Here is a 25,104-nt window from a genome sequence, read left to right as displayed (position 1 = left end):
TGTAAATGACAGTCGTGTTTTCTTCTCTCTCAAAAATGAAAATAACTTAGACTGATCTATCCAGATAAATGAGCATTACTCTGCAATCCTTATAAAGTGGATCTCAGTGTGAATTATATATGTAGCAACATTTACATTGCATGTTGATAAATTCACAGAACTATTTAACTTGGTCACATGTGAACATGAGTAGTGCTTTATAGTGGAGTGAGCTAATCTGTGTTTGTCTTTTGAACATTCATTTAGGCAAAAAGGCTAATTAAAAATAGAAAAAAGGGAAAATCATACCATTAATTGTCCAGTTAACATATGAACTAATGTGGAATCCAGTGTCATATACACAATAGTCACACAGTTAGACAGCAGGAAGAAAACCAGTGTTCAATGTCTGCAGATGTAGAGTCACATGATGTACAGATATCAAAACTAGGAGAAGCCAAGGCTGCTTGTGGGTCTGTGCAACTCTGCTCGTGTAACCAAGACATTGTGTCATATGATGGGTTAATAGGTGAGGGGTCCATGTCAGCTCAGCATTGTATGAGGTCATCTTACTGAGCCAGCATCTTTGTGAGGTGCTGAAATAACTTGGGTCATGCTAAGTTTCTTATTTCTCTATAAATGTGGTGATATATTTCTTTAATGCCCCATAGTAATGTTGTAAACCTGATTAATTTTTGTTTTGCAGTCTTGTGCTTTGCCTAAAGCTCTCATTACTGAACCTGTGACTTGTCATTCTCATATCTTGAAAAAGAGCTGAAAAGGTAACTCTAAGTTATGCAGAAGCTGCAGCTATGAGGTGATAAATTGCAAAAGTCTCTTTAGATCTCTGAACATTTTAAAATAAGATGTGAGTTCTATTAAATATACCTACTGTTTGTTCCTTACTTTTTCTTGGAAAAGTAAAAGTAGCTGATATAAGAACAGCATAATTTGGGAGCATCTGACGCTGCCTTTGACTATCTGCAAGTAATAATCAGACACAGTTACAGTTTTTTACTCTACTTAACCAATGAATACCTTTTACCTTTTTGTGACAAATACTATATGCTGGAACTATGGTGTATATTAACTGTCATTTTAACTTGTTAAATGTTTTATCTAAATGAGCTCATAAGATTTCTTTTCAAATCCCTTTGAGCTTTCATCTGATATACGTCATGAAGCTGCTTATTTATGTGACTTTTTGTTACAAATTAGGACTCCTGGTGTTGGTCTGAGGCAGGTTCTTCTTGCATGGTCTACATCCAGGCAGGGCCAGGCTGTGGGGAGCTGGAGATTGGTTCTGCTGTCATTTCTAGGGCAGAAACTGATGGCCCCGGCGACTGACATAGGATCCTGGGCTGTGGGCAGGGTAGGAGGAACTCTGGAGGAGGCTGGGCTGGGATAGTCAGATCCATTGCTGTCCTCAGGACCCTGACACACACTTAATGTGTTCCCTGGGTGAGCTGGTGCTGCTTCACTTGCCGTGGTGCCCTGAGGTGGATCCCAGGCCATGCCTCAGCCTGTGCCCTGGGTGCTGGCATGGGGCTGACAGCCTGCACCCTACAGGGAGCATAACAACAGGGACACTCCCCTCAGCTTTTAGTAGGGTATTGGATGTTACTGCAGCAATTTACCTGAATAAATCTTCATCTGCTTTATAGACTTATACTGGAAGCTTGCTTCTGTTTTCACTGAAGTGTAGGTACCTTGTGGGGGAGGTTTTGGCTGTTCAGTTGGGATCCCTCCACAGTGTTTGGGACTAACAGCCCAGGAGTAGAGAACCCCATACCCCACTGAGACTGCAGTTACACAAGCTGGCACCTACTCACAACATGGCTTGTGATATTTCCCACTTTTGCAAGAAGTTGTCATCACATTTCTAATGAGCACAAAGGGATGTAGGCACCTCCATGTTCTTTTAATTATGTGGTTGGTAATCTGCTTAACTCTAACTCAGTGGGAAATGTGCTCTTGTTCCCCACACTGCTTCTAGGAATATTGAATCAAATATCCAAATATTGATCAAAAACTGTGCCATGCTTTGGAGAAAGTCCACAAGAAGGAAACCAGAATGATTTATAGTGCAGAAAAAATAACCCACGAGGGAAGATTGCATGGGCCAGCTTTGATGGGTTTAAACAAGAGAGCAGGAAAGAAAAGTAAAGAAAATCTTCAACAGGCTACTACAAAAGTGAGCAAATACTGTCTATTTGTTGTCATGGTGAATTGAACAAAACATAGTGAGCATAAATTGCCAAAGTGGAAAAAGTGAAAGGTTTGAAGAGCAGGGAGCTGAAATGTCTAACAGTGGCCAAAAACCTGTCAAATTTCCATCCCTGGGAATTTCTCTGGAGGCGTTAAATGATATCTGCAAAGAAGGAGAAAAATGATCCAGTGAAATATCTTTTACACCATCATCTATGATTCTGTAGCTCACACTGCACAACTGCTAAGATACAGCCTGAGGTACCCACGTGTGTGACTGATGGCTCTATTTGTCACAAATTGGTGTGATTTTATACCTTGGACATATTCACATACATGTCTACATATCAGAAAATATCAAACCAAAGAGTCTGAAATATATGGCTAAATGTGTGCATGGCTAAATATATGGCTACCTTCACTCTCTGCAGGAATTACTGGTTGTCACAGAGGAAATATGTCTTCAATAGCAGTGCCATTTTACCAGAAGAGACACAAGCACTTTGATCAGTCCTATCGCAACATTCAGACAAGATATGTACTTGAGGAATATGCAGCAAGAAAGTAAGTGCCGTGTATTTGAGCATAAGCAGGTCTCTGTTTTGGGTAGTCAGTTCTTAGAATCAAGATACTTACCTTTCCCTCCACCCCCCAAAAATGTGATTTATACAGAATGATAGTTTACTTCCTTCCATTGGCATGCTCCTTGTCTGTAGTCTCCCACCATCATGGCTAAACCTCCTAGCAACATTCCAAGATGCCTACATAGGCCTTTTAGCTTAGGATCTGTCCTGTTTGGTACCTCTAAATTGAAAATTCTTCCTTGTAGGCTAAAATTGAAACTCTGATTTAAGAAAAATTGCCATGAAATTTATTGTAAGTCATAGAAGCAACTTTTTATCCATTCTTCTGTATGACATGATGATATTCCTTCTCCTGAAGTTGGCTATAACTAATTATAGTTTTTGTGATTCAATTTCCTTTTTAAACTTAAATGAAAGCTTAATGCTTCTCATTCGAAATCTCAGGGTTTTAGCCAGAAAATACACATCCTTTGTATCTCAAAGCCTTAAACTTTGTATTGTGGTTGCTTCAGAATCACTGTTCTCCCTACTTGGTAATTAACATGCCTGCCTAGCTGTCTAGCTGGTCCAGTTTCCCTTATGAAAGAGGACAGTTGCAAAAAGACCTGTGAAATATAGAAAAGCAGGAACATTTCAAAACAGACAATGCTATGTATTGTATGTATTATGATTTGTGTATTAGACAGTCTGGTACCCTTGGGGTTCACTGAAATGCTATCATCACACCTGAAAGATTGAAGACTGAAGTAAATATACATTTAATAGAATGAAATAAAAATGCCTAATGACCTCATTGACAGATGATGGACATAAAGCCCTTGAAGGACAAGTGACAATCAGCACTTAGTGCAGTCAGTGAAGATACAAAGGTTTCTCACTGAGCAGTGCTCAGTCATGGTGTTCTGCTCATTCAGCTCAATGTAATTTCTTCGATGCTTGTGAGTTCATGTTTTACCTGAATTGCTGGGTTATAACAATCTCTTTTATATTTGAAGGGCTGCTTCCAGGCAGGCTGCTTATTATGAATCATCTGGCTTGGGCAAAACCACATGTAGACTCTGTGCCAGGAGGGCACGCACCTTGGCACATGAAGCAATGCAGGAATCCAGGAAAAGGTAAAGCTCTGTTGGTCCACTCTGACCTGTGTAGTGGCTCTGGTCCCAGCTCTTTTGCCAGGGATCTTTTCTGAGTTGACAAGATTGGAGGCTTCTCTGTCACTGTTCTTCACTAATCTATTTTGGCTGGAACACTAAATGACTGAGTGTCACTTTCAGTCTCATATTTCAACCCAGAGTTGTTCCCCTGGTTCCCACTCTGACCCTTGAAAACAGCTTTAAACCAAAAATAAATTAGAATCCATCTGGTTACCCAAAACTCATTTTGAACTCCACTATTCCTAAATTTCTAATTTGGATCAATTTAAATGCTTTAAATTCTTTCCTGAATATCAAAAGGGTTTACTCTTATGTCTCAGTTACTGCCTTGATAAGATGTCCCAGAGTAACCATGCTGATGACAATATTCCCCTCAGTGAATTTCACTGTTTCTGCTCTGCTTTGCTCTACAGTTACTGCACCAAAGACATGGAGGATTTATATTACAAGAAGGAATCCTAGCTTGTGTAGAAAATATGTTGTGCAAATCACACACATCCATATGGTTCTGGTACTTGGATTGGTTTGAAATATATAACCTCAGAACAGAAATCTCTAGCAAAACTAAATGATTTTATATAGTTTAATTTAGGTTTTAAAACTGTTTTAAAATTCAGCAATATAAAAAATGGCAAGACGTGGCTGGTATTTAAAGTACATTGGATGATAGGTACAAATAATTTTTTTAAAGTATCAGACAAATAATATCTTGATTCACTGAATTTCATGGAACTTTTCTTATTTGGGTTATGCTTTCAGAGTCTTGCCATATGTTGACTATATTGACAGATATGTTAGAAATATCTGATATTCAGTACCCTTTTTTTGTCCTGAGAAGTAAAAAAGTAGCATAGGCTGTATACTGAATCAGCATGAATGAAGGAAACTGAGCTAGTTCCTCCTAAAAACATTTACAAATTGGGGTGTTTTTAGGAATTCTGAAAAATCTGTGGAGTTAGGTTTTCAGGGAATAATTCACAACTTTTTCAAAACTTTCTATTTTTCCTGGTAGCTTCTATAATACTTCCTCCTCATCCTTGTCAAGGGACAGCTTCTTTTGCATGCAACTGTTCATCAAATCCTTGTGAACTCCTTGGTCCATATCTTTCAGGCGAGGTCAGGTGAAACAGCCCATGGAGCTACAAGGGCTCCCAGGTTCTAAAGCTTCTAAAACTAAGGGTACTATGTAAGCTAGGCACAACTTTTAAAAGATTGTGAACAGGCAGAGAACTTCCCTTCACTCCTCTGCCTTCTTGTGTCCATGGGAAGGAAAATCAGGGGCCAGAAGGAGGCTAGGCATGTTCTTGATTGCGATTACCAGGGGACTGTGGGGAACCATGTCAATGTGACCATGGCAGAATTCAAGACTTAGAGATATGGCCCAACAAATACAGGGGGAAAGAATATGAAGAAAATTCATGTGATTTCACATGCTCAGGATATGCAGATATATGCTAAGAATGATTCCTAACCTAAATTTTACATCCTACTGATATGGTTTCAGAGCCCTTGGTTCCCTGATGTACTTGAGTGACAAACTTAAAGCCTTGTGGTGGTTACCTGATTTTTTTTTCTTGTCCCATAGGAGTCATGAGCAAAAGTCTCATGTAAGTGATGAGAAAAGAATCCGTTTTGCCAGCGAGCTATCTGCTTTGGAAAAAGAGATTCACACAGCCAGGCACCGTGCTCGAGAACATCTGGATAGACTTGCTGTGCAAAGAATGGTACCTGCTGAATCTTTTTGCTCCTATGCAAAAAATAATTACAAGATGTACTGAAATTTAGCCTGCTCTTCAAATATGAGTAGTGATTAAGTATCTTTTTTGTGAATTTAAGGTTAGATCTCCTACCTTATTTGAGTCTGGTGCCAGATGCTTCTTTTCTTTTCGCATGTTTAATAGGTAGAAGAAAATATGGCTCTGGAAAGACATATCATTGAAGAAAGGATAAGTCGAGCCCCTGAAATTCTAGTGCGCCTGAGGTCTCACACGGTCTGGGAAAAGATGTCAGTGAGCCTTTGCTTTACTGTACAAGGATTTCCAATGCCTGTTGTACAATGGTAAGAGACTTGCCTTTCCTAGCCCTCTAAAAATGTTGTTAAGCTTTTTTCATTTGAAAGTTATGCCATAACTGATAAGTGTCATGTATATAATGGCTTTGTTAAATCCCCTTTATAATCCTCCTAGACGTGCTGGATCGTAGCAGTTGATACTGCAGTGGAAGGAGTGGGAGGAAAACTTGCTGAGTGGCCCCATGCAATGTGAGAAACAAACTCAAGCATTTCAGAAGGCAGACAGTGGAAGGCATTCCAGTCTTTCTGGCCACTGAGTTTCCTGAACACAAAGTAGCAAGTGGCAAAATACACAGAACTCACAGGCTACTTTCTAAGCCTGGATAAATGTGCACAGCACCACTGTTGTCATGGGCTGTATCTGTGGTCATTGAGGAGGACATGAAGGTCCTTTCAGCTGCTCTCCTCTCTGGACAGGTGCTGTCCTGTATATATGAAAGCCTCAGGCTGGACTGTAAAGACCTAACATGAGGCATAATTCTGCTGCTGCTCCCCTTATTGTGCTGAAGTGTTTTAGTGTGGCACATGATAAAGTTTGCTTCCCATCTTGTGTCAGGGTTAGTGGATTTGAAAGTTCAAGCCCCATGCCATCTTCTCTTTACTTCTTTTCCTCGTCTTCTAGATTGAGTGTGCATCTTCTCTTTCCACTTCCTTGCTGCTATAATGGTCCTGATTTACCTTCATGGGCCAATTTGTGTCTATCCATACTTACTATAAAATACTCTGTGCAAGTAGAGAGAGTTCAGATGATAGTAAATGATATCTTGAACCAAAGATCTACCAGGCGAATTAATAGTTGCTGATATTTATGGGTTTTATTTTTTTCTTGATTGTCAGGTACAAAAATGAGGAATTGATTTCTCCTGCAAGTGATCCAACAAAGTATAGAATTGAAAGCAAATATGGAGTACATGTGTTACATATAAACAGGTAAATCTTTCTGGGGAATAAAACAGGTTTTTTATACTCTAAACAAAGTATTTTATATCAAATAAAATTTAAAATTCACACAAAGGCTGAAAGAGAATTATTAAATTCAGCACACTTTTCTGATGATACTCACTTTTAGGCTGGAGAAGGTTCACTGAGTACCTGAATATTAGATTGTGAAAATGAAATTATAAATTAGATATTTGTATTCATTAACCTCAGCAATCTACGAGATATAAAAAGAAGAGGCAAGTAGCTGAAAAAATGGTAGTTCCTTTTTTATTAGAATTATATCTTCTCACCATTTGAAGTGGAAAATTATATGTTCTTGTCATGATGAAGCTCTTTTAGGTAAACAAAATTATAGCTGGGCAGGGCAGGGATACACAGCTGTATTTGTTTTACTGTATGCTGGGTCCTGCTTACTTTTTCATCTCGTTTTTTTTTTTTTTTTTTCTTCCAGAAAGTAAGGAAGTGTAAATTACTTTTTTAAAAGGTTTTAATTTAATTATTTTTATTTTTTTCAAAATTTTAACTTTGTGATATAGAACATGCTTGGGTATAACAGCTTCCCATAAACTAATCCCATTCTTTCCAAAACAATTGAAATGTTACATGTGACTTAGTGTATGCTTTTTTTTTAAATATATAAAAACCCAAATAAAAATGAAGAAATTACTGCAATATTTAAATAGAAAATTAATATCTAGAGCAAAGACAGAAACCTCTTCTTTTAATTTCTCCAGAATATGAGCATCAACTGTGCTGAAACAGCTGGAATATTTGTCGCTAACACTTGGCTGGCCAAACATTTAATCTTCTGCTCTGTCTCCATCTGTCAGCAGTGGAAGCAGCCCTGAGCACAGCCTTGTGGCATTAGTACAGAAAATAAGTGCATCATTCCTTCCGCCTTTGGGACGGACTGCTTGCCTTTGTCATCCTGCAGCCAAGTTCAGCCCAACTGTCAACCCTATCATAGCTCAGGATGGCAGAAACACATCCCTGTACAGAACCTGGGAGCAAGAATCACCAGGTTGTTGCTTCCTAAGATGCTTCAAAGGCACTCAGTCTTCTACCCCCAGGGCATGCTTGCTAACTGCTCTCTGTACCCATGGAATCTGTTCATACCAGTGTTTCTTCCTGCCAAGATTACTTTTGAAGACAATAACAGGAGGTTAAAATACAAAAACAGCTTGTCCTTTTGCACTCCTCTCCCTTTTAGCAGAGAAATGGAAAACCCTCTCCTTTGTCTGGATATGTGTGAGTGCCAGTCAGGAGATGAAACTTTGGTCACTTCCCGATGGTGAGTGACTGTGACTGTTTATTTCCTTTGGTTATCCCTCCTGAGGAACTGCTTGGTGAGTCCAGATGCCAGTTATGTAGTATGTAGGTCCCCTTGTGACATTTTGGGAGTAAATAGCTTTTAGAAGAAATAAGAATCAGTGCTGATGCTGCTTTCTGAGTGCCTGTAACAATCAGGCTGAAGGGCAGTAATGGCTTCCATCCCCTTGGTGATTTTTCTCTCTTTTCTCTGCTGGTTATCAGTCATGTAGGCACAACCAGCTTTGGGAGTGTTCAGACCCAACTGTATTTCAGGCAAGTTCAGACATACCACAGAGTCATTTATTGGCACCCACTCAGGTTTCCCCACCCCCTGTCTCCTAGTCCCAGACCTGTATATACTCATGCAGACTCCCTCACATTCAGCCAAGCTGCCATCTTCAGAGATTCCTGCTCCATTTCTCTTTCATTCTGTCTGGCAGTGTGGTCTTTTTGCCGCCTAAAGATTCCTTGCTGCTCTTCCACAAATTTCCCATCTACATTTAAAATAATTCTGGGGGATGGTTAAGATTTATTGAGTTTATTGCATTAAAATTTCTATTTTTTTTTTCTTTAGTGGTAATCCATTTTATTTCAAAACTTGATCATCAGCTATATTTTCTATCCTAAAAACACAGAAAATGGACATGCAGGAAGTGGAAGACCATTTTGTTAGCACATAATTAATTGTATCTTGTATTAAAAGAAATAGATGTATAGATAATGGTTAAAATACATGTCATTATTAATTCTTTTATACAAACGTATCGATTAATTCTGTATCTTCCACTAATATCTTTGTGCACTTGCATTTTGTATTTTATGAATAATTTGTTTTTCTGGGAGGTGGAGCCATCAGGAGTTTCTTCCTATCCACTTCTGTGTTCTTCTCAGCTGTTCATGCTAAAGTGCTGAGCTGAATGTAATCTTATCCACAGCCGCTCAGAACGGCCTTGGAATTTCTTGGCTACTTTTCTAGCACTTCAGCGAAGCCCAGGGAGTGAACTTTTTCCTTCTGATGCAAGTGTGATATTTATTCCTGTGAGTATTCCCTGATCCCAGTGGAAACATTCTTGAGGCACCGAAACCTTACTGTCACCTTGTTGTCTTAAAGTAGTAACTGGACACAATTTCATCCTCCACTGTTTGCTGTTCTCCAGAACCCATAAGCCTATACAGTAACCAGATAATTTTAATTTCTCTGTCTCATATTTTTTATGATGCAATGTTCTCAATTACCACATTTTCTGTGTGCATTCAGTGCTATCGTGATCATACAGTGTCCTCTTTTTTGCTCCTTTTAAACTTCTTCAAATGGGAGTTTGATCTCAAGATCTCCCTTGAGCAGTAATGAAAAAGAGTTTGGAGTTTAATTCAGTTCTTTGCAGATCTCATAATGATTGCAGAAGTGATATGCACTGGTGGTTCATCCCATCATTCAACTCACATCTCATAGGTTATTAGGAGGAGACTGTGAGGAATCCTTGGAGGGAAAGCTCTTGGTAGTTCAAATAAGTCATACATGTCTGAGAATGTGTGGGTTTGTTTAAAATGTGGTTTTTTTATCTCACATAATTTAACTATGCATAGGCACATAGTACAAGCAAAGATTTCTGTATCAGTGGTAGTCAAGATGAGGCCGTTGCTTTATGAAATAGCTGAAAAATATTTTCTATCTTAGTGATTACCTCAGTAATTAACAGTTGTAACATTTTTAACTTCTTGGTTGCTAATACTTGTTTAGCAACAGAGTTTTTGTTTCTTTGTTTACTCTGAACACTTATTAAATGGATCACTTGGTTTTATTCCGCTGTGATTGACTGTGTTATATGCCCAGCTACATTGGCTGGTGTGTAGAGGAGACAGTAGGATGCTCCTCCCTGGGGGTATTCCTGACTCCCACCCCTCAGTGAGCGGGAGGGTGAGCTGAGCTGGCTGGTAGGAGCAGGGAAGGACATTTGACATTCCAGGGGACTGTCAGTGTGGTGTGGCCACATAGATTCATCTATAGGGCTCAAGGTTTGACAGCATTTTTTCTTTTCTTAGGGCCCTCTCCCTTTCCTGTTTAACAAAGTCCGAGCCGAAGCAGTGCATGTCATGGCAGAGGAGAAGGTTTGCAGCTGCATCAGCAGAGGCGTGCGGCAGAGCCAGCAGAGTGCAGTGTAACTCCTGCTGGCAGCAGGCAGAGCCAGCTCTGCTCTGGCGCGCCAGCCCGCAGCTCCGCCTGCACCGCTTCAAAAAGGAAAGCTTAAAAATTGAATGAACCTTCTCTTCTAGCTATTCTCATTTAACAAATGACCCTGTGCGGTCAGTAGAGTGCTATTTTAGTTTGATTAGGCACAAAAGGCTTGAGATGATTTAATCTGGAGAGCTAGAGAGCGAGGCGTGCCCTTTCTCCGCTGGAGGTGGAAGCAGAGCAGAGCAGAGGTGTTGAGACAAAGGCAATCCTCCGGCGTAGCCCGCAGAGCCTTTGAGCTGTGCGAGGTGGGTGGGTGATAGACTGCAGCTCCCTGGGTTTTGCAAGTATGCAGCATCAGTGGCTGTACAGGCAGCAAGATGGTGTACTGCTCTCCTTTCCTTGCTGAAAGGCAAACAACAGCCCCCAAATCTGTGATCTTCTGACGTGTCAGTCACTGTCTTCTATAAGCTGCTGTAGCTGGGGGCTTGAGGAAATGGCCACCTGATAACAGAGGTCCCTTTTCCCTAAAAATGAAATCCAGCCAAACAAAAAGAATCAGTCAGATTCATTCTGACTGGAGAATGAGGGCAGGAGAAGGCAATCCTATTTCCACAATTTGATGTCACATAACACTGAAAATATTGTCATTTGAATTCAAAGGAGTAATTTTTAACTGTGTAATTTACTATGTACTGCCTCGTGTTCTTTACATGCACTGAATTGTGTTCTAATTCAGGCAGAGATGCTATTTCACTCTTAACTCCTGTGTTTTAATGTACACTAGTCAGTTGGATGAATATATGCATTTTAAATAGATGTATCAGGCTGGGGAATATTCCCCACACAAGTGTTAGCACTTCAGAACCTCATGTGGATTTGGAGCAGTTTAATATTTGCAGAAAAGTATTAGTACCTTGGGACAGATACAGTTCTGCACTCACATTTTATGCTATCTATGCTCTATGCATATTTTATCTGGCCTTTGTAAAGGCTGAAAAACACATTCTCCATCATAAAACAAGAATAACTGTTAGACCACACCTTGCCTCCTGGGTAGTTCAAATGTAGTTTCTAGTTGGTCTTGACTCAGTGCACTTTACCGTGCAATTTAGAAAGTCTAAGATTTTTTTAGCACACAAGGAAATCCAGGATAATCCTCCATCTGAGCATTATCTGGCACAAAAGAAAAGTCAGAACCTTATGTAACTTGCCATCCTATCCAACTTTCTTCATAGTGAATATGAAACAAAAGTGCTGTCTAGCTCCTAGCCACCAAAACCTGACATTTCTAATATAAGATTTAAAGGGGTGTCAGAGAGTACTAGGCTGTCTAAGATGACTTATTTCTCTTCTGGAGAGTCAAAGGAGTGATCATAGCAAAGACATATAAATTGCTTTCAAAGCAGTAAGCTACAGAAAATGGGTAGAGTTGTTATGACCTCTTAAATAAGAAGTGCCTGGCCTGTGGAATTGTGTGTTCATAATAACTGTAAGAGCCTCATTTCTCTTCATAAAAAACAAAGGATGCTGTAAGAATGTGGTCAGCTATTTGGTTAGTTACTTCTTATGCTCTTCCTGAGAAAATTAATTATAACTGTCACTAACTTCTGTGAAATATTTGCTTTCAGATTTTGAGCTTCTTTTGGCTAAAGATATGATCCTTTTGTGAATCTCCTGTTTGTTCTAGAGACATTTAAGATAATATTCTGTTTTCTCTACCATTGGACACCATTACCATTGGACACCATTGCAGACAGAAAGAGCTCATCAAAAGATGTATTTTGCTGTTTCTTAGGAGAGCAAAACTATGGGGAGGGGATAGAGATGAGCACAGATATATTCATTTGAAAAGTTAATCAGGTACCTGCCATTATACTTCTTCACTTTCAGGAGACAACTTTGCAGTTCTTACACCTTTAAATTTCCAACACTTTGAGTGGTTTTGCACAGTTTGGGACCCCAAATTAGTCCACAATACATGTTTCTTTATTTTCTGTATTACTTTTAGGCCAACTGTTTTTTAACAGTAAATCTCTGTTTAGACCCTAAATCCTGTGTAATTCTTACAGATATTGGTTCCTATTTAACAATTTTATCTGGTGTTCTACAGGAAAATGAAGTAAACACTGTGAGCAGATGATGACTGGTTTAAAGTGAGATTTAATTGGAGTTAACCTCAGTCAAGCAATGCTGATTTTTTTTATCTTTGTTGTCAACACTCTATAGGAACAGCAAAATGTTAGAGAGCAATTAAGTTGAATTTGAGAGAAGTGAAGCAGCCTGAAGTAATGCTTTGTTTATGTGAGGAAATGGCCTAGTGCAGCAGTGCTGGTGTAATGTTCATCACTCATTTATGAGCTGGGTGCTGTGTGCTGTCTAAATCATGTCCAGGCCAGGGAGGGATCAGGCCTGATCAGCAGACACAGGATGGCTCTCCCAGCAATGTCCTGCCAGGGGTAAGTGTGCACCATCCTTTGGGAAGGTCTAGCTCATCCAGGAGGAACCTGGGCATGCAGGTGGTAGGAAGACACTGTGCACCTCTTTAGGTCTTTGGCAGAATGTGGGTTGGGCTGTGGCTTGAAGGACAGGAAGGCTTTATAGGGCAGGTATCTGGGGACAAGGACTGCAGGGCACACTGTGGCATATACCTGCCACCAGTGCCTAGGAAATGCCCTCCTGGGCTCTGCCTGACACAGCAAATTATAGACATGTTCTACCACAGTGACCTCCTGGTGTGAGATAGACTAATTTTCTCACCCTTCAGGAGAGGGCTGCCAGACATCCAGACTGCTTTCTGGACCTTTCAGGAAAAGGTCCCTTACTATTTCCTGAGCTGTGTGTGGGAATCCTTTTGGTGAGCTGGAGCACACCAAAGCTTGGCAAGAGGTGTTCTAAAGCATTGACATTAGGGCAATCAAGATCCCGTTTCTGGGGATGAATGCTGTTTAATTTATTAAATGTTATTAAATATACTACATAGTATATTTACACTATTTACTATATATTCTATATATAGATTCTTAAATTAGGGATATAGCAGAGTGACAAAAATGCCTTAAAACTTCAGAAGAGTTAATTCTGCAATGCCCCTTGTAAGAAATTTTTGAGCTTCTTCATTTGTTGTTAACTTGTTATGGTATGGTACTGTACCAGACTGTGATGAATGCATGAACTATGCACATTTCTGTGTAGAGGCATAACATGCCTTAGGAAATTGTCCTGTACTGCAGCCTTATATCGCCTTTTGGCATTTTATTACACAAGTGTTAAACAGTGTGAAACTGGGATAGTAAAAGAAAAATGTCCTGCTTTTAAAAATTCATTGTAAAGAAGTGTTGTCAAGTCTGACATCTCTCAAACAAGTCCAGAATCAGTTAAGCTTTATATAGCTCTGGGAACAGGTATTGTAATTTCCTTAAAATACTTCATGAAAACAAACTGTTAAATAACATACAGCCCAGAGAATGGTGATGAATGAGATTACATCCGGCTAGTGGCCAGTCACAAGTGGTGATCTCCAGTGCTCGATGCTGGAGCAAGAACTGTTTGATATTGTTGTCAGTGACATGGATGAGGGGAATGGGTGCAGCCTCAGTCAGTCTGCAGATATCACCAAGTTGGGTGGGACTGCTTATCTGTTGGAAGGTAGGAATGGTCTGCAGAGGGATCTGGACAGTCTGGATCAATGGGCTGAGGCCAACTGTGTGAGGTTCAACAAGGCAAAATGAATCCTGCCCTTGGATGAAAACAACCTCAGGCAGGGCTACAAGTTGGGCACAGGCTGTCTGGAAAGCTGCCCAGCGGAAAAGGAGCTGGGGTTGCTGGTTGACAGCAGCTGAACGTGAGCCAGCATGTGCCCAGGTGGCCAATGGCATCCTGGCCTGTATCAGCAATAGTGTGGCCAGCAGGAGCAGGGCAGGGATTGTCCCTCTGTAGTCGACACTGCTGAAGCCACACCTGGAGTCCAGTGTCCTGTTCTGGGCCCCTTGCTGTAAGAAAGACATTGAGGGGCTGCAGAATGTCCAGAGGAGGGCAATGGAGCTGGTGAAGGATGTGGACACAAGTCCTGTGAGGAGCAGCTGAGGGAAGTGGGGGTGTTTAGCCTGCAGAAAAAGAGGCTCAGAGGGGACCTTATTGCTCCTACAACTGCCTCAAAGGAGGTTGTAGCCAGGTGGGGCCAGGCTCTTCTCCCAGGTAACAAGTGACAAGACAGGAGAAAATAGCTTTAACTGCACCAGGGGAGGTTTAGTTTAGATATTAGGAAAGATTTCTTCACTGGAAGGGTTGTCAAGCATTGGACCAGGCTGCCCAAGGAAGTGGTTGAATCACCATTCCTGGAAGTTTTAAAAAATCCTGGAGCTCTGGATCATGAAGTCATGGTTTAATGGTTTAGCATAGTGGTAGTGCTGGGTTGACAATTGGACTTGATGATTTTAGAGGTCTTTTCCAACCTTATCAATTCTGCAATTTCAATTCTTTTACATTGTTTTTCAGTCTCACTGTGCCTGTTCAGACTGTACTAGGGTTTCCTACCCAGCTGCAGGCTTTTTGGTTAAGACTGTAGTCTAGTCTTAGGACTTACCCTTACATCTTTGATAATTAATTTTATGATAGACTTTGTAATTGATTTCTTGATTTTGTGAAATATGTGGTGGTAGGGTTGCCTCCAGGAGGAGCTGTTAGACCTGTAAATTTAGAGAGATAAATTGCAATTTAACGGGGCTTTCATCAACTTGTCCTTTTTTAGCCATCCCAGTACAGATAGTATCATTTTTATGATATGGCACTGTCCAGAATATATGCAAGAAGTGAAAAATAGGTGTCTGATGCATCTGTGACAGCTGCTACATACTCCAAAATTGTCATCCTGTTATGCAATTTCCATAAAACACCCTTACATATTCCTTCTCCCACATCTGGGATATATGACCTCTTAGAGGACAGGTGGAATCAGAGTTTCATCACTTGGCAGTTGCCAAGAAGACACAAATTTGCTCTTCTGAGAGGAAACTAAATGGATGCATTCACAATATTGTATGTCATAACTGAAAATTTTTGGGTGGCCTCCATTAAATTTAATACTAAATAAACTGTTCCTGATGGACTTAGTTTTAAATAAGAAAAGAACTGGTGCATCAACGTTTGTAGCTATATCACATATGTGCTCATGGAACTTCAAGGAAGGATGTATTAAGTGAGACACTATCAGTGTTTTGCACCGAGTAACTGTTTTTTGCTTTATATTTGTTTATACTGTCCTTGCATAATGAATATTTTTCTCACTAAAAAATATAACAAACCAAACTATGTCTGCACCTAAACAATTTTGATCCACGTTCCTGATTTTTTGTAATTTTCCTGGATTGAGATATAAGAGAGGCAAAAATACCAGTGTCTGTCAGCTGGGAATACCCATAGAAGGCACAATTTTAGCAAGAATGACATGTAATTTTATTCTATGTCTCTCTTCTAAAATATGGCAGAAAGGCAAAATGGATTAAAGAAGGTTACATACGGAAGGGGAATAGCCAGACTGGCATTGTCCAGCTATCTTCTTTTGATCATTCTCTAAAGGTCATTTCCAGTTTGCTCAAGTTAATGAAGCCTGCACACTAAGCTGTGATAAAACTGCAGTTAAAAACAGTAGCAGCTTTCTGATTGTCTTTCATGGATGTCTTGCACTGTATGGACAGCAAAGAGCTTTCTAGATTTTCCCTACCAGTAAAGAGCTTTATACATTTTCCTTATGGTTGACATAGTTTGGCTTGTCATATCAATCACTAAGAGAATTTTTATTTGCCTAAAGAGACATCTGTTTTTCTCCTTCCCCTTTTCAGAGCTGACTTTGATGATTCTGCAACCTATTCAGCAGTTGCAACAAATGTCCATGGTCAGGCATCAACTAATTGTGCTGTGATTGTGCGAAGTAAGTCCTACTTCATATTTAAAATAATAAATAAATATAATGCTCATGTCATTGAATGTTTCTTGTATGTTTGTTCATAGGGTTCAGAGAGGATGAAGAGCCTCATCCAGCTGCAGTAATGCCCTTCCACTGTAAGCCTTTTTTTTCTATTTGCTTAGATAATTTACATCCTCTTGTCAGGGCAATGTTTTACAGACAAGAAAACTGGACACAACTTGCTTCTTCTGATTTTGATTTCTAAGCACTGAGTTACAGTAGGAGCTGTCCAGATGCTCTTGCTTTCCCAGTTGAATTTCTAGATCAGCATACAATATAACAGAAAACTCCATCTCCTACTCAGATCAGACACTAATCTGTGCCAAGTACAATTTACTTGTACTCAAGAACGCTTTCATTTTCTTATGCATAGTGCCTCTGTCATATGACGTTTGCTTCACCCACATTGATGTCCAGTTTCTGGAGAAGTTTGGAGTCACTTTTGCAACTGAAGGTGAAACACTGACCTTGAAGTGTTCTATGTTGATCACTCCAGAGTTGAAAAGACTACGACCTCGTGCTGAATGGTATAGAGATGGTAAGTTATTACATTGAGTAGAATCTACCTGGAAAATGCTGGAGGAGACATTGAGGATACAGGTCAGGTTTAGAGCATCATATTCTCAGAATTAAATTTGGAATAGAGAAAAAAAATATCTCTAGTTAGAATTTATAGTCCTGCACTCTCAATTAAGTGACTTGGTCAACATTTTCTTGAGCACACAGTAATAGCAGCAGGAGGTAACATCATATTGTGATAGTACAATAGATAGAACATTTACTTGGAAGAGATCCAAAGCCAGTTCTTAGATTTCACAATGACTCATAGTTGAATACTGTGACCACTGAGGTGAAGGGTATTCACAGGGCAGTAAATTAAAGTTTGAAGTACTGAGGTATGGCTCTCTACTTTAATCTTGCTCCAGCATTTATTGTGAATTTTATATTAAAATCACATCAATGTATAGTTAGGCAATATTTATAGAAGCCAAGCCTGATACACATATGTTTGCTCTGCTGTTTATGTGCCATGGTAGTAGGTTTCTTACCTTGCCTCTTTTGTCTGTGAAAACCTATGTTATGCCAGGTGAAGCAGTCTTACAATGAAGCACTCAAAATAACATCACTAAATTGATCATATACTGGGATGAATGGTACACAAACCCTACATGAGTAGTGTTTTTTCACTGCAGCAAAGAAGGGTTTTGAAACATAAAACTAGCTACTTAGAGCTTAGGATAGCAGCCTGTTGTAGATATTTATTCCATCACTTTTCACCAACCACAATCTGTGTAGGTTTCTAAAGTAATTATTCTACCTGAGGATTTAAGGAAAGCCTTAGTTATTTTTGAATGGTTAGACCTTTCCCCAAGGGGACCAAATTTGAGAATGGTGGACTTCCAAGACTGATGTTTGGACTCATCCCCAAAAAATTGGGAGAAATTTCCATAGGGGACAAAATGTGATGAATAAATTAAGAAACGACAGTAAGATTAATAAGGCAGTCAAGAAAATTCAAGATTACAAAAATCAGAAAAAGAATTGTTTCATTACTGCTTGTTATGCCATTTGTTTCATGTAGATCATAGTTTTACATACATTCACATCTTATTCTTCAGGGAACAAACTACTACTTAATTTTTCCTTCCTATTTCTCTATCATTGTGGATACTTCCTTGTGATGAACTATTAGATGTCATTGAAGTAAAAAATATGAGATAATAAAAATGGCTTTTTCTGTTTGGTGAATAACCTAAAATCTAAGGCTGATCCTTTAATTCAGATTGTGTCCCCACTGAAGCATACAGGAATTTTGCTATGTACTTCAGGATTTTTAAAAACTAAAAATAATCTCTCACTTCACTATCAGATGAACCATCATTTTCAAGGGTACCTTTACCTTGTCACTTATTGGACACAGTTTCTCAAGGTGCCAAACCTCTCAAATTCTAAATTTGAAACTGTAGCTAAGAAGAATTTCTAATTTTCAAGGAATGCACAGTATTGTTCCACTTTTCATTGGACATGACATTTTGTTGCCCTATGAAATAAAGCTCATGACCCTTTCTCTTTGTTCTTTCATAATGATGAGATAATTCCTTCTTGATATATAACAATTCTTTGCTTTTTGTTTCTCCCCTTATTTAACTTAATAAGACTTTATTTGTGAAAACCTGAGATGAAAACTTGGTCTGTTTTAAGCCAAGTTTTTGCTAGGGAGCCAGATAGGTGTTCATCCCATTATTCTACTTATGTTACGTGAAATAGGATGTTACAAACAAGCTTGGATTTTCCCTTCATTACAAGTATGTGGATCACAATATTTCCACAAGCGGTATACAGGTACATTAACTGGCAGAACGTTTTCCCAAACACAGCAGGAATTCATGCACTATGAACCCATGTTATGTGCTACAGTTCCATGTGTTGAGTCCCTTGAGAGCTGGAGGCAATGCATAAATATAAACAATGAGAAGTTAATAATTTGTCCAACATCATGAGATAATATTTAATTCTACTCTTGCATTAAGACTGTACTCGGTCGAACTATGAGTGGGTCTTGTGTCTTTGAAGAGACAGAAGAAGTTGCTGGTTGTTGTAAAGCTGTTTGTTGCATGAATAAATCAGCCTCGAAGGTGTAGAGTTGAGAGTATTAGTCCGTGATAAAAGCTTTCTGGCATAGAATCCTGATGTTCCAAGCAAAAGCAGCAGAAGCAGCAGAAGTAGCTAGCAGAAGTTACTACCACCTCCTTTGCACCCCAATACAGGGGGATTTTATTAATAAATCATCCAATCAGATAAAAACATGATTCCAAAGCATTCTTCCTACACCTACCTGAGCTTAATTCTAATGTGCGAAAGTAGTGTCAGTTCTTACACAAAATCTACGCATATAGCTCTATCTGCTCACGCCAATAGTTCTATCTGTTCTATCTAGAAATGCAAGCAATGTGCTGCTATGTTTTTATTATGTCTGGAGCTAAGTTAATTTTGTGAAAGGTAACACTACTGAACTTTAAACTAGGCTTTAGTGCTTCTTACTAGCTAACAGTCTCTTAAGAGGCACTTTAGATATATTTCTACTTACTTAAAACTAAAACTTACACTCTCTAAAGGTTCCAATTCAATCCTTGCATTCCTTTCTCTCTGAGGGACTGAGAGAGGCTTCTATTTCATGCATTCCAACAGTACCCTTTCTAAATTTTTTCAGTTTGTGTTAATCAAATAAGAGCAACTAAAGCCCTGAGTTACATACATAAATCATATGTACGATCTACTTCTAATAGTTATACTCAGGAGAAGTATGTGTTCATCTAGTATAAATAGGCTTCACACTAGTGAGCCTTACTGAGGGTATTTAGTAGACTCCTAGGGGCATATAAGTCAGCTCAGTGAAATCCTCTGAATTGATTTGGGATTTCACAAACATGAATATGATGGCTGTTATTCATGGCCCACTTAGAACAATTTAGGATACTGAAAGAACCATTCAAGATGCTGAAAGAACAAAATCAAAATAATGCTTCAGGAATGTATATCTAATCTGGACATGACTTCAGCTAATAATAAGAATTTTCTGTTATTGATCTGTAATGTAATATAAACACTATAAAGTGCTATGTGCCAGCATTCCACAGCCATTTATACTGTAATCTAGAATAAAATAATTGACTTCAGAAGGAAAAATCATGGAGTGAAGAATCTAGATAAAATTTCAGCAGAACAAAAAATACATGATGAAAATAAATTTCAGTATGTAGTAGTTCTCCACTCTTTGTATGAATTTTAATCAGAGTCATGTATTAGGAAAATTATCTTATATATTATAAACAGCATGTGAGGTTTGAGACACACTGCTTCTGAGGATTAGTCTTCTGCAAGTAAATTCTGGGGAAAATAACAGAACACAACATGTGAATTAACTTTAAACAGTGAGATCTTGTAATTGTGATATTATTATGGCAGCAGGTTTAGGAATACTTGTTCTATTAGAACTTTTAAATATGTTTTAAATATGTCTAAACTTTATTCTAATTATCTTGCCTACAAAGTTGTTAATCCAGATTGCATTAAAAAAAAAGCAGACCTCTCTTAATTTCTGGTGGGTCTTTGGCCTTGTGTGGGGAAGAGAAGTTTTTCTGCTCTTACCAAACACAAGTGCCCCCTCAATTTCTGCTATCAGGTACACATAAAGAATGGAAATGGGTGATTCTGGCCTTATTAGCATTACAGGCTTGCCTACAATTTCTATATATTCAAACTATGGCGGCTACCAATTCACTGAAACTTTGAGTCTAAATAAGTGACCAGTTTTTCAGAGATGCTGGTTAAACAATTTTTTTATGCTTAGGATTTTCTACAGGGCTCATGCATTGGTCAAAGTTTCTAAGTGAAGATATTTTCTGATTTAATTTAAAGTACATCATGTCTCTCTACACAAAGTCTGAGTACCATTGTGGCAGGCATGACAGAAGGGGGACAGTCAGGTTTTCTAGGTAAGGATCACATGACTAGGGATCTCATGGGAAGGAATGTGATTGAATTTAGTTTGTGTACGTCTCATAAAACTACTACATGCTTAGCTGATTATGCAATTTACTGCTGTAAGATTTTAGTAGTGCGTGTCTGCCACATGCTTTATTATCGGAACGTGTGTCATGTTTTCTACCTACTTATGAAACTCAGCTGGTAGGTGAGAACACTGATTCCTTTGCAAATGTTTGAGTGTCAGCTACAAAATCTATTTAAGCAGTAGAATAATGAACATTCATAGATATTCAGATCTTTTAAATACAGTTCTGCTGCATTGATTACAATAAATTTGTCTATGATTGGCCTTAGGGAGTTAAAAATCAAAAATCATCCAATCAGTTATTTAAAAGGATGATATGAGAAAGCCCTTTGCCTAGCATAAAACATCCTGTTCACTCTTTTGCTTTGGTTTCACTGGGCAATCAGATTAATGTGCATTAATCTTGGGTCACCACCTCTCACCTTTGAGAGGTTTAAATTTAATTTAATTCAATTCAATGTTCAACAGGCATGCCTTGAAGATTTAAGTTTGGTGTATATTTATATCAGTTTTCAGATTAAACTGAAATCTATTTTTTTAAATTTGGAAGAAAAAATTGAATAAGCTGACATTTGACCTGAACAGGAAGCAAAACTTATTAAAAATGAAATAAGGTCCCACCCTGCATTCATTATAGGGTATGGCAGGTTTTCATGTCAATATTTCTAAATGTGAGTAACATTTTTGTCTCTCAGTGAATTAAAAAGAATAGTGATAGGAATTTTGTGGCTAATACTGCATAGTGTATTACCAGACCTCATATTCTTTAAAATTCACTGATCGAATAATTTTAGAGAGCTGCAACTTACTCTCTGTAGAGTTTTTATAGCATCCAAAGCACTATCATTCCAAATAAAACTGGCATAAATATTAGTCTGTGTCCCTGGTTAGCAGAGAACTGCACTAGGATGCAGATTGTTCTAGTAGCACAGTAACATGTCTGATGGGTCTTCTCTTCCAGATGTGCTGCTAAAGGACTCCAAGTGGACAAAGCTGTATTTTGGAGAAGGCCAGGCAGCTCTGTCCTTTACTCATCTGAACAAAGATGATGAAGGTTTATACACCCTGCGCATGGTTTCAAGAGGTGGAATCAGTGAATGCAGTGCATACCTATTTGTAAGAGGTAAACTTTTAATCTGGTTCTTGAGGAGAAATTAAAAAAAAAATTATACAGTTTAGTTTTATGAAAAAATCCCATGTAGTAATTGAAGTATGAAAGAAATTTAGCCCTGTGGAATTTCATAGTCATTTGATTTGTATATAGTAGTCTGTACTAAAAACAAGTCATCTTACATGAATAGGGAGCTTCAAGAGGAGCATGCTTCTGAGGACATTTTGTTTCCTGGAGAACCCGAAAAACCATACTTATGAACAAACAACTTCTTTCTTTCTTTTTCATCTCCTTTCCTGGTAGGAAATAAGCATCTTTGCATACAATCAGTTCTCACTGTAATGGTTTTGGCTTTAGAGATTGGACTTGGAATGAGCCTTGTTGGGCATTCTTGTACCTTGTGCCTGCTCTTAGGGATACATGCAGGAAAAAGCAAAAGAAATATTCCCACTATACCACTATACCAGTCATAGTCATGTCATTAAACAGAGAAAAGAAACAAAGTAAGAAACTAACTGAAGAAATACAGTTTTCACAAGAGACATAGATAAAGGAGATAAATGCATTAACATAGAATAAAGGTCTGAACTTTTCATCACATTTCCTTGCACAGCTGTCAGTGAAGTAAAAATGAACTTCTACATGTACCTGTGAGCAGAACTTAGTACTCAATTTTATATTTTTTTAATTGAGAGATAAAAATATTTCTGGTTAAGCAGTTCTTTCACTCTCTTAAATACATTGGACAACATCCTTGATGTGGGCAAACTGGAACAGCCCCACTGAGGCCACTGTAGCTGCATTAATTTTAAACCTTGTTCTTCTTGGAAACATATTGGAACATATGTGCCTTGTGGGAGTGTCATCCAGACAGTTTGTGTGGGGTAGAGGGAGTGAATGTCTTTTTCAGAGGTTTGAAATTCAACTTCCTCACAGGACTGGTGTAAGGGCTTCATCAGCTTTGAAGTATATCTTGAATAAGCCACTCTGGCATCCTGATCTCCTTAGAAACAATTTGCTAAAGTTATCTCTTACATTCCAAGAAAGACATTATTCAGGTGAAAAACTCCCACTAATATACAAAAGCTTTCTTAGAAGTTTTTGTTGTAGTGATGGGTAAATTGTAGGCATCTCTCTTGTCCATTTTATACTATATTTGATGCCTTTGCATGGCCAGGACCCTGGCCTTGTGCTATGTCCTCTGGAGTCTCTAGTGTTGTCTGTTGGCCATTCTCTTGATACTGAACACAAACTACTTCACAACTGATTTGGATTAGATTCTATAAATTTAGACTCTCTATAGGGTGTTTTGCTTTTTTTTTTTTTGTTATGGAAATCTTCCTTTGAAGGGAGAGAACTTGTTAAGAGATTTCATTAGAAGTTGTGGGTCCAGACTTGTTAATATCTGTCAAAATGAAGCCACAAAGGGTATCTTAAAGATGGTATTTAGGATTATAAATAAAACATAGCATTACAAATGTTCCATGAGTTTCCAAATTTTTCATTCTTTAAGAGATTTTTTTTCCTGATCTGCATGTTTTTTATTGAGTACCTTGGTCTGATTGGTAACACACTGAGTCACAGCTTTCAGTGTGACAGAGCATCAAAAACCCATGGGTGGGTTAAGCTTTTAATTCTCATAAAAAATAAGACGTGTTTGGTTCCTAAAAAGCCTTTCTGTTCTCAAAAATATCCTTGAACACTTTGTTTGTATAAAAATATAGACATTATGGTCCTGAATCATTATTGCAGTGAATTAGTACGTCATAAAATGTTTGGGCTTCCATTCATATAAACAAGTAGCACAATGAACTGAAAGTATTCCCTTTGACTTTTTGATGTATATCAGAGGAGTCGGGGTCAAAACCAATTTATTTTAATTTGTGGTCCAGATGCTGATGCATTGATCGCGGGAGCACCAGGGGCACCAATGGATGTTAAATGCCATGATGCTAACAGAGACTATGTTATTGTAACCTGGAAACCACCGAATACAACCAGTGAGAGCCCTGTTATTGGATATTTTGTTGACAAGTATGTAAACATTATCATTTATTTAATTTTGTTAATTGCCAGAAATATGTATATACTGAAGAGAAAAAAATACCATTATATCCTTTCAATGTGTGTGTTCTTTGGATATATGTTTACAGACACTTGGCACTGGAACTCAGTTACACATTGTGTTAAATTATGAGATTGTTCCCTGGAAAACTTTTGGCCCAGATGATTTAGTACTTTCACAGGCAATTCTGGGCACAGTCTGGGAATTAGCAGGGGCTGGAGGCCATTCCAAGTAATATTTGCAGGCAGACACATTTTATCATGCACTTAAAATGTTCAATAGTATGGATGTGGGCACATCAGAGAATGAGCCCTGACAGTATTTAATTTATAAAAGTTAGAATCCATGGGCATCTTGAATTAGATTTAGTCTCTTTAATCTCTCTACTGCAAAAGCTGAAACCTAGGAGTTATTACATTATCTTTTTATTTCTTTCTTGAATGTAGTGCAACAGGAGCTCAAGGCCTGGACTCCTGGGAGTTGGCAGTTTAAATCAGATTGGCAGGCCTCTGTCCTTCAATGAGCTTTGCACTTTGCTGGGGTTTCAGATCAGTGCAGGCAGCTGGCAAGCAGAGGATCCAAGGACTGTTTTGTATGTTTTGCTCTCCCACTGAAGTAAATGCTTGCTCCTTGTAGCCAGAGCAGATCATCTTATCCTTAGTGTCTGAAACTGTCAGTCAGCAAAGCCTTACTGAAATGATTTCATAATGTATAGTGCTCTGCACTTAAAAGCAACATTTGCAGCTCATTGCTGTCATTTGGTCTAATTCAATGATAACTGTCTGGGAAAAACTGAAAAAATAGAGGTTTATGAATAGTAGTCAGTATGAGGAAATTAACTTGGGACCTGGGGACTCTACCATCTATATCCAATTTATGCAGTACATAGATTATAGGAGTATTTCACCTGTATTGTGTATAATCTAGTCAGATATGCTATTTGACATGTTGCTTTTGTCACTGCAGTG

At 38.6% G+C, this 25,104-nt stretch overlaps 1 protein-coding gene across 1 annotated transcript in view; it reads left to right on the top strand.

Annotated features, from left to right (window-relative positions):
- Positions 1 to 701: 701 nt before the first annotated feature.
- Positions 702 to 25,104, top strand: part of MYOM2 (myomesin 2) — a 71,607-nt gene continuing 47,204 nt past the window's right edge. The window contains exons 1-11 of the mRNA XM_053938014.1: positions 702 to 761; positions 2,619 to 2,751; positions 3,767 to 3,886; positions 5,511 to 5,649; positions 5,827 to 5,984; positions 6,834 to 6,926; positions 16,263 to 16,351; positions 16,432 to 16,482; positions 16,761 to 16,925; positions 21,922 to 22,083; positions 23,964 to 24,105. Coding sequence (XP_053793989.1) covers positions 2,645 to 2,751; positions 3,767 to 3,886; positions 5,511 to 5,649; positions 5,827 to 5,984; positions 6,834 to 6,926; positions 16,263 to 16,351; positions 16,432 to 16,482; positions 16,761 to 16,925; positions 21,922 to 22,083; positions 23,964 to 24,105 — 1,226 coding nt within the window. The 5' untranslated portion in view covers positions 702 to 761; positions 2,619 to 2,644. The remainder of the gene's footprint in view (positions 762 to 2,618; positions 2,752 to 3,766; positions 3,887 to 5,510; positions 5,650 to 5,826; positions 5,985 to 6,833; positions 6,927 to 16,262; positions 16,352 to 16,431; positions 16,483 to 16,760; positions 16,926 to 21,921; positions 22,084 to 23,963; positions 24,106 to 25,104) is intronic.

The sequence above is a fragment of the Vidua chalybeata genome, chromosome 3 (genome assembly GCF_026979565.1).
Source record: "Vidua chalybeata isolate OUT-0048 chromosome 3, bVidCha1 merged haplotype, whole genome shotgun sequence".
NCBI lineage: Eukaryota > Metazoa > Chordata > Aves > Passeriformes > Viduidae > Vidua > Vidua chalybeata.
This window is presented reverse-complemented; position numbering and strand designations above follow the sequence as displayed.